This window comes from Lolium rigidum, chromosome 1 (genome assembly GCF_022539505.1).
Source record: "Lolium rigidum isolate FL_2022 chromosome 1, APGP_CSIRO_Lrig_0.1, whole genome shotgun sequence".
Lineage (NCBI taxonomy): Eukaryota > Viridiplantae > Streptophyta > Magnoliopsida > Poales > Poaceae > Lolium > Lolium rigidum.
In genome coordinates, this window is record NC_061508.1 from 344,857,090 (window position 1) to 344,866,735 (window position 9,646).

The 9,646-nt window shown below is 47.5% G+C and overlaps 1 protein-coding gene across 1 annotated transcript; it reads right to left on the minus strand.

The window, feature by feature from the left end:
• Positions 1-8,569: 8,569 nt before the first annotated feature.
• LOC124664251 lies at positions 8,570-9,178 on the minus strand. The gene has a single exon (XM_047201816.1). The coding sequence runs from the start codon at positions 9,176-9,178 to the stop codon at positions 8,570-8,572; it is 609 nt and encodes a 202-aa protein (XP_047057772.1).
• Between the last annotated feature and the right edge of the window lie 468 nt (positions 9,179-9,646).

Here is a 9,646-nt window from a genome sequence, read left to right on the forward strand (position 1 = left end):
CCGGAAGACAAGGTACCGGGGAATGACTTGCGAGGAAAATATAAGGGAGATCCGGGCAAAGATGCCGGACCCGAGCCTAACGCCGGATGAATCAAACCGGTATCCAAAGACATAAGAACCTGGCATGGTCTGTTGGATAGAATCCGCCAGACTATACCAGCTTCGGGGACTAATGTTGGGGGGATGACCCCCGGTATGCCAAAGGCATGCCAAACCGGATGGTTTGAGACATCGAGATACCGGTTTGATGTTCTTGCCGGAAGCCTGGTAGGAATTTGGGAAAGCAAGCTAGGCCGGCATCCCCAAGGGGGTATGCCGGAACCCGGTAAAGAAGATACCGGAAAGGAGAGCCTGTCGGCAGGACTGGTCAAAGATTCTCTCCAGAGCTAGAAGACAAAGATGAGCTAAGCAAAGTAACTTTAGACGAAGGGCTGACGATAAAGAGAAGGATGACGGTCAAAGAAGCCGGAGGACGTCAGCGCCCCTGATTAAAGAGAACTCCAGTGTCATCTATGATTAAAGTAGCTTTGTAAAGTAGTTTGTCTAGTCAAAGATGCCATTAGGGTTTCTTCCAGTGTAAGCCACCCTCTCCCCTATATAAGGAGAGGGGGCACTGCCTCCTACAGGCGCGAGACCACAGAGAGATCAGTGTACTGAGAAACTTGTAACCATGTTGAGATCAATGAAGCTAGCGATCTAGTAAAGAGTTCTTCCTCTTGTCTTTCTTCTTGTGTACCGGCCTTTGGTTGTGTTCTTGAGGAAAGCATCCGGAAGTTCTTCCCATCTAATCGCAAACCCTCCCCCGAATCCTCATACGTCCATTCGGCCCCAACTTAAGCCATCCTATGGCATCTGCTCGTTCACCACGACGACAGTTCGGGAAAGTAGATACGTTTTGGACTTATCAACCTCCACACCCCACCTACCATATACACACCCTTAATCGAGATCTCTTCCCCGATCAGTGGGCAACTAGCAACCAAGCCCCTCATCTCCGGTTATCGGTGGCTGTGCCAGCTCCAGGGATGACGGTAAGTCACCACTTCTTCGGTTAGGGTTCGTTAGCTAGATCTGTAGTGTTCTTCGAGTAGTATATCGTGGTGTGTTGTAGTGTGAGCAAAGTGTCAATAGGTTTGGCTTCTTGTGTAGTGGTAGAAAAAGATCTGCAATGCTGAGATACTAGAAATGCTAGGTTGAGTTATATGTTGACCTTTTTGTGATGGTATTAATTGCTAGGTCCAGCTTGATCTTGTCCCTGTTGTGATTGTGCAAATGGTAAGGTTAGGGTTCATGTAGATCTTGCTTCATGTCCAAATCTAATGGACTGTTTACATCCCAATCCACTGCAATGTCCAAATCGATTGCAATGTTTATGTCCAATTGTATCTCCAATACTCATGTTCAATTCGACTACAATGTTTACATGCATTTCTTTGTAGGACTCTTTCTGCAACGATTTTACTGAGGCTCTTGTCCCTTTGGAGACTTCCAGATCCTTTCTATGTGGATAAGAGCCAGAGTCCCAACCCTGTGATGAGCGAAGTCTCAACCCCTGATACTCTCCTTGTGTCTTTGGACCAATTATCCAGAGCTTGGTGAGTGACGTCGCTAGGAAGGTCCAAGCCAAGCTTTCGTACACACCGAAGAAGGCGCACATGAAGGGGACCATGAAATGGCTCCCTTACATCTCCACCTCTGTTCTGAACAAGATGTGTGACATCTTGAAGAGCGCAATCTGCACTAAGAAGAGATTCAAGGAGGTCCATCTCAACGCTTGCGCCAAAGCCTTGTTCGAGCACTGTGGCGCCGAGGTGTCTCATACTCAGGTGCAGAACCACCTGCGGAAGTGGAGGGTGCATTGGATCCACAATAGCAAGCTCAGATACCTCAACGACGCACAATGGGATGACGATACTTTCACCATTCTCCTGTCCCAAGAGCATTACCAAGGGCATGTGTAGGTTTGCACACTGCCCCTATGATCCCACATGATCACAACTAACACACTTACTGTTATCTCACATGATCACAACTTACAATGCCTTCACGACTAAAACACTCCCTATTTGAATCGTAGGAGCACCAGAAGGACGCATAGTTCCTGAACATGCCCATCACCAAATATGTGCAGATGCATACCGTCTTCTCCTGCCACCGACATGTATGCGATGGGCTTAGGTGAGCCCCTTGGTACTCTAGTTGCCCTTGAGGATGTTGATTCCCCAAGAGTCGGACACCGTCATCCTAGATGGTCCTGACAAGCAGCCCGATGCTCTGGCACCTGCTGGCCATGGCAAGAGGAAGAAGGGCGCCCTATCCGAACGAGAGGTTGAAAGTAGAAGTTTCACCAGCATGACCAAGGTAGCCAGGGATGTAAAATTCATAGAGGATCTTCCAAGCACACGTCAATGGCTTCTCCAACAATATCTACAGACAATATAATACTTTGGGGGAGGCACAAGAGAAGTTCCAAAACTTCTTGGCTGATGAGGACATGGTTCTTCAAACTATGTTTCATTAGGCAATGCCCCATTAGGCAATTTAGCAGCAAGCAATGCCTCATCACCCAATGCATTACCAAGGCATGACTCATCACCCTATGCATCATCAGACCATGCCTCATCATCCTATGCTTGTTCTAGGAATGCCTTTGGTATAGGCAGAACCAAAGGCAAGAGGCAGTAGGGTGAAATATATCATCATCGTAGTTCCATTGCTGGTGGTCGTCAAGTTCATGGTATACTAGTTGGTTAACTAGTATGATCAAATGTTGTTGTTGTATTGCAAGACATGGTGGTAACCTCATAAAGGTGTTGGACAAAGTGACGATAATGTGCCTAATGTGGGCAATCAAAGAACTTTATTTTGCACTAGAGCCCCAGAATACAGATGTAAAGCCAACAATATAAAGTGGGATAATTAGCCAGCTCATGCAACCAAAACTCATGTAGGTTACCACAGAGGCTGCACCACTTCACCTAGGGCCTAATTAGCTACCAACAACGACCTAGCTTGCCCACAAGGAAAATGAACCGTTTGGTTGCCCACAACGAAAAGATTCCCTGCATAGCATAGTTCTTAAAGCGGCCAAAAAATTGGTCTAAGAAGAACACTCGAATTGAGAATTTTTCCGTGACGAGGTTCGGGTGAGCGCAAAAGTGCGCCCATCGTGGCTGGAGTCATGCGAGCACGTGTACCTGGCCTTCTTACTAATCCGCATCATTTTAATCCTCCCCGATCTACAAAACGGTGGGTCGGTTTGAAATATGATGAACACAAAAAAGATGCATATTGATGTTATGAATCAATTCACATGAACATTTTTTTGGTTTTGTGGAGTATTTGAATGGCAATTTCGTGTCCCGTTTGAACTTTTTGGGCCCAATTTAGTTCACGCGTTTCAAACGAATAGCTTCATCTCACTGTCTCACCCGACTTTTGTGTTCATAGTTCTCCATTTTAACATTCGTATATGAGTAGATCTACATCTTCCAAGTATAGTGTATGTTGTTGTAGATCTGCTCTTTTATGAATAACGAAAGTGAAAACTTTGAACACGAAAGTAGTGTGAAATGGTGAGGTGAAGCTACTCCCCGAAGGAATTTTGAAATGATCTACCGGTGCGAAAATTTGACGAAGTTCGTCCACAAATGGATTGAAAAGGAACACGAAACCAAATTTGAAACACTCGACAAAATGATGAACCGATGAAGGGAATGGAATCACAACGTTAAGGCGCATCTTTTCCATGTAGACCTTATCCCGAATCGATGAATGGTTCGGTAGATTAGAACTGATTATGATTAAACTAGTTTAGTTAACCACGATCCTCTCAACCTCTGTGTAACCAAACGAACTCCATCTCATTTCTCCACTCGAGCCCAAATAAAATTGCTGGCATCCAAACAAAATGATAAAGTTGGCACAAGACTTGTTTCCTCCCATAGGGTAGCAGTTAGGGACGCGTTTGGTTCACGTTTCCGCGCAGCCAGGCTCTGAAACAACGCAGTTCTTGGCCCAGTGGAGCCTCGCCCGTTGGAAACGGTGCAAAAGACATAGTTCTCACTTCGTTTGGTATCCTGGGCTGAATTTTCTGGGTTGGGAAGAGATTTTGGGCTGGTTGTTTGGTTATGTCTGCGTCCTGCATGCATGTGAGGCTACCATGTGAGGACCCAGCAATCTGGCACTGAAAACTAAGGAAATCTTCACGCGGTTTCGTTTGCAACGGGCCTGGTCCTGAAGAAACGTCCTATTTGGGCCTAGCTGTGAAGGCTGGCCCGATGCCTTTTTTGACTGCTTTAAGATCCGTGTTGTGCATGCAGTTTTGGACCCTGTTGTTTGGTTGCAGGAATCTTTCTCACCCCATACAGTCTACCAACTTTCATGCGGGTTACCAAACACGCCCTAAGCCATTTACATGCGACAGGCCGAAAAGCGAAATTTCCATACAAGCAACCAATCAGATCCTAATGTGTATTTCCGCACTGCTTGACTGGGCCATAAATTCTATACAGGTTACCAAACACGCACCGGAACGGAAGAGGGCCAACTTACCCTATGGGCGATGTGCATGGCGCCATGTGCTCTACAAGCGGTGCGGTCGCCGGCGATAGATCGAGCGAGCTGCCCTAGCACTGGTTCTGAATGAATCCTCCTTCCTGCAACAGCGAGCCAAACAAAAGCGACATGCCATGATTGATGCTCCGCCTTCCACGCCCATATCCACGATCTGCCCCCGCGCTGGATCGGAGCTACCTCCCCAATTGAGCAGCCGCCCGAGCCTCCAGGCCTGACTTTCAAGACTGTCACATCCATCTCATTCTTGCAATCTTGCATATTACTCTGTGTCCATGAATTCCTGCATATTACTCATTCTTCCTAGTTATAGCAGTCAGACCAGAACATTAATTTTCTGAATTCTGATCTAAATCCGGCAGCAGCCAAGTGTTTCCACAAAACAGCATGATAATGTGCATTCATATGGTTCAGTATACCGTAGGGGCCGGGCACTGTGTTACTACTAGTTAAACCAATATCAGGATAAACAATTTGCATGGCCTTCACTGATTTAAGAGATTTTTCATTTCCCTCAACTAGCCTTTTTCTTTCCCACCTATACTCCACATTATAGTCTCCCAAAGGACAAGGTAATTACACGCCAATATTGACCGGACGTTTTCTGGCCTGGACAGTTTTGGACCAACCAAAAATTGTCACATGACAAATTATTTTACTCCCTCCGATTCATAATAACTATAGAGGGTTTAGTTCAAGTCTGAGCTAATTTGACAAAAAAAAACATCGACACTTATAATGGATTGAAGGGGGTAACTTGTCTTGGCCACAGTTGCCATCCACCATCCAAATTGGAAGACTAACCTTCCGATTTTTTACGACATTTGTTTGACGAATCGTCCGCTCCAGTAGATTAAAATAAAATATGAGCGTCTCTTGTTATGATCTTCGTAATAATTTGCATACTCTCTCATTTGTTTTCCATTAAAAAAAATCTCAACTAGCCTTTTTCCCCCACCTGCTCCACATTACAGTCTCCAAAAGGACAAATGGACAAATCAAAACACGAAAATAAAAAAAGGTGAAACAGGTCAACACACTCGAAAGATAAAAGGGTTTCAGAAAAGGAAATACCTTTGCTTATAAGCCAAGACACAAATAGGTGGCCGCCCCCTTTAGAACGTAGCTAGTGGCGGACATCCGCCCATGCATGCATGCACGGCAGATACATCCACGCATCGGCGCACTCCCAACGGTACCTGTACGTACGTGCATCGCGCGCTGACAATGAGAGTCCACATAATTCTTCTTATTCTCACTTTACCTCGAATATTTGTTGAGCTGGCAAAATGACAAGAGGAAACATGCCTTTGTCACCTACTGAATCCCTAGCTAGCCTGATACATGCATATCCAGGCCTGCGCATGTCTTGCGTGTCCTGATGTTCATGGTTTTTGAGCTAGATTATGTCAATGTCTTTCGGTGGTTAAGTCTGCCCTGTACAACTCCTATCCCTAAATAACCCCTAAACTCAGACAAACTTAAACATAAAGATTGTCTGATCACTGAGATACCTCTTCATTATTAAGGGCACGATAGTCTTTTAAAAAACTAAAAGGGCATACATAACCCTGTACAAAACTTATATGGCCCAAATTATTTGTATAAATATGTAGTATACGTATATGTAGGAATAGTATGCATTACATCGTTGTTTGCTCATCGGCGGCGACTTTGCTAGACGGTGACGGCCGTGGCCAGCGGGCAGGAGCCATGGCAAGGTAGTGCCTGCACGCCACGAGGCATTGCGAGACGGTGCTGGCATGCACGAGCGTCGGCAAGGCATCATAGGTGCGTTCTGGTATGGGTCGCGTCGGCGACGGGGTGTGTCACGAGACTAGCTGAATTGTTTGGCTCGAAATTAGCCGGACTGTCTGGCTCCCTTTTGACGGTCTTGCAGGACAATTCCTTTTCACAATTATTTAATTACTCGAGAGCCAAAACTAAGTTTGGGAGGAGGGGTTGTATGGAGCAAAGCCTCTTTTTATATTTAAGTTGTTGTTAGCAGAATTCTTTTTGACAAAGAAAATATATTGATATCGTGAATGAGTCGAGCTGTTTCGCCAAACATGCATGATGGCAACTTTTTTGAACACGGCTTCTTATAATCCAGGTCTGCTCAGAACAAAACCGAGAGTAAAAGAAGCTCACAGGCCTGAGCAGAACAACCTGGTAACCTGCAAATTCAGCCACACTTTGTAGTTTACTGGTGTTGAAATCTCATGTTTAGGCTGTTATTAGTAGGATACTAATCTGATACGCCAAACTTGACAGCAACCCAGATCGCAAAAGTTCACATGTCAGAACAGAACAACCCAGATCAACTTAAAGCAGCAAGCTGAGCCACACCCTGCGAGTTGTTTATACTTGATTTCCATCCAACGTGATGGCCACGTAGGAGATGCATGCTAGTGCGCAATCTACTCGATCAGATCCGCTGTCTACTATAAAACAACTGGATCTCGCTTGAGAACAAAACTCAGGGTACACGATGCTGAGTTCCTTGACACCTACGGTACAGGGTTCAGAGATGGACAAGCTCTCGAGCGTACTGCAGTCTGCTGGATGTGTATACTTGCACAGTGGCCGAGTTAATTAACCGGTTGCGCCCCCGTACGTACGCGCGCACTGGTCTGCATGCTGCAGATAAACAAAGAAGCGGAAATGTACTGATCTGCATACCACAATTATGCGCATGAACAGTTGAGGAAATGGGCGAATCATTCAAGCCTGGAGGCTGGAGGAAGGTAGCGTAGCGCTGTCTGGGGTCGATCAGATCTGGCGCCATTAGAGCTCCAGATCTGTTCTGCTCTGGACTCTGCATCCTGCTCGAGCTCGCGCACGCATCTTTGTTTTGGGAGGTATCCAAGAGAAGAGACCAAGGCAGCAAGAGGACACGCTTTGGAAGCTCGCGTCAGTCAGTCGTAGGCCGCTTTCCTCCTCGCATACCCCCAATTCACGTCTCTGACTCTCTAACAACTTCTCTCTCTCTCTAGTTCTTCATCTATCTCATCAGCAGAGAGAAACTGATTACAATTGGATCCCACTGTCCGAAAATTCACTGAATTACGAAGTTGGAAACAGATGACAAAGCACAGAACTACTATGCAGGGAGAAGACCCAACACAAACACAATTGAAACCCTTTGTTCTGAACCACTATGAAACGGTGAATTTTGCAGTTCATCGCCAGAAATTTGATAAGTATGTAATTTTCATTAATTCACAAAAACAAGTTCTTCAGATTGTAGAGTTCACACAATTTCTCACTAGAGAATTAAGGGGGGAAATACAGTTCTGCAGATTATACATGTCTCCATCTCTCTCTCTCTCTCTCTCTCTCTCTCTCTCTGACTCTAACCACTTCTCTCTCTCATTAGCCAAGAGATAGTGATCACAATTGGCTTCCATTCTACAAAAAATTGGTCAACTCTGCAGGGAAGAAGAAAAAAGACAAAGCAGAGAAGACCAACACAAATACAGTTGAAACCCTTTGTTCCGAATCACTATGAAACGGTGAATTCTCGAGGCTAACCAATTAAAGTAGGCAGGAGCATCAAAGTAGGCAGAAATATGATACCTCTATAATTCATTCATTCATTCATCAAAGTAGGCAGTACAGATTGTAGAGTTTACACAATTCCTCAGGAGAGAATTGAGGGGAGAAATACTGACAATTCGCCACCCTGGAGAGGCGAATTCTCGAGGCTAACTAATCCCCATAGTCGTCGTCCATCTCCGTATATATGATTCCACGATCGATGCAGTCTGCTGCATAATTTACAGGAAGACAATTGGCTGAAGTAGGCACGTACGTGTTGGCAGCTGGCAGCATATGTACAATTCGATTATTCAGTCTGGATGGATCTGCATGAGTAAAGGAGGAAGGGAAACACACATGCCGTGGGCAATGCCAGTGGCGCCATGCATGCGTGCCACGGCGCGCGCGCGCGCAGAGTCGAATTGCAGCTGGAAGGAAGAAAGAGCGTCGCTTTTCACGTGCCCAGCTGAGGCAGCGATGGCTCCACGACGTGCGCCCGCATCTTCTTGGTGGCAGGCGGCGCCGGCGCCGGCGCCGGCTTGAACACGCTGGCCAGGTCGAGCGGCACCGGGTAGAAGAGCCGCTGCTGCAGCGGCGCCAGCTTCCTCTTCAGCGCCGGGGGCAGCTTCCGCGGCGCCGGCGGGCACACCGTGGCCGGCCTTAGCGCGGACTCGTCCGACGTCGGCGTGGTGAAGTTCACCGCAGCTGCTGCGTCGCCGGCAGCAGCGACGGCGTCGAATTCACAGACGTCTAGCGGCATGGTGGTTCGACACGCCATCGGCGTAGCGTAGCAGCTGGCGTCGTCGGCACCACCATCTGGCTGCGGTGCCGCCTCGGGTTCGCTCGCCGTCGGCGTAGCGCAGCCAATGCCGTCGCCGGCAGCATCGTCTTTGGCTTCTCCGGCCGTGGCTCTGGCCGTCGGTGTGACGCAGCCAGTGTCGGCGACGTCGGCAGCATCGTGGTCGTCAGCTCCCGCTGCCGTGGCAAGCGTACCGCTGACGGCCGTAGTCTGGATCGGCCGGAGCGCGGCCAATTCAGAGATTTCCGCGACCTCGAGGCCCATCGAATCCAGCGCGCGCAGATCCCGCTGCAGCTGAATTCTCTCGCTGGATCTTCTTCGAAGAGAGCCCCAGGAAGTAGTTTATTCAGGAGAATTGTCTGTGAGCTGCAGCCCTGGATACTGATCTCGGTCTTTTGTAGTGGCGCAAAAGCAAAGCAGGAGGAGGAGGCAGGCGCGTGGAAGGTGATGATGGAGAAGACGAGGGAGAGTAGCTGAGGAGTAAGTAAAGCAGAAGCAAGCCGAGGAACAGAATTATATGCAGGCAACAAGCAGCTGCGAAGCAAAAGGTTGGGCGCATGTTAAATAGATCATGGGAGAGAGAAGAAGGGTGGCGCAAATGATTGCCGGAGGAAACGAGAGAGAGAGGAAGAAGAAGGGTGGTGAAACTTTTGGAGGATCGGTTGAGTAGATCGCACCCCTCTTCCTCCTACCTTCCACCTTCCCTGTTCGCTCTCTATCTCTCGATCGCCG

What these genes read in the sequence shown, in the direction of transcription:
- LOC124664251 (XM_047201816.1), bottom strand. Translation starts at nt 9,178, where the DNA reads ATGGGCCTCGAGGTCGCGGAAATCTCTGAATTGGCCGCGCTCCGGCCG.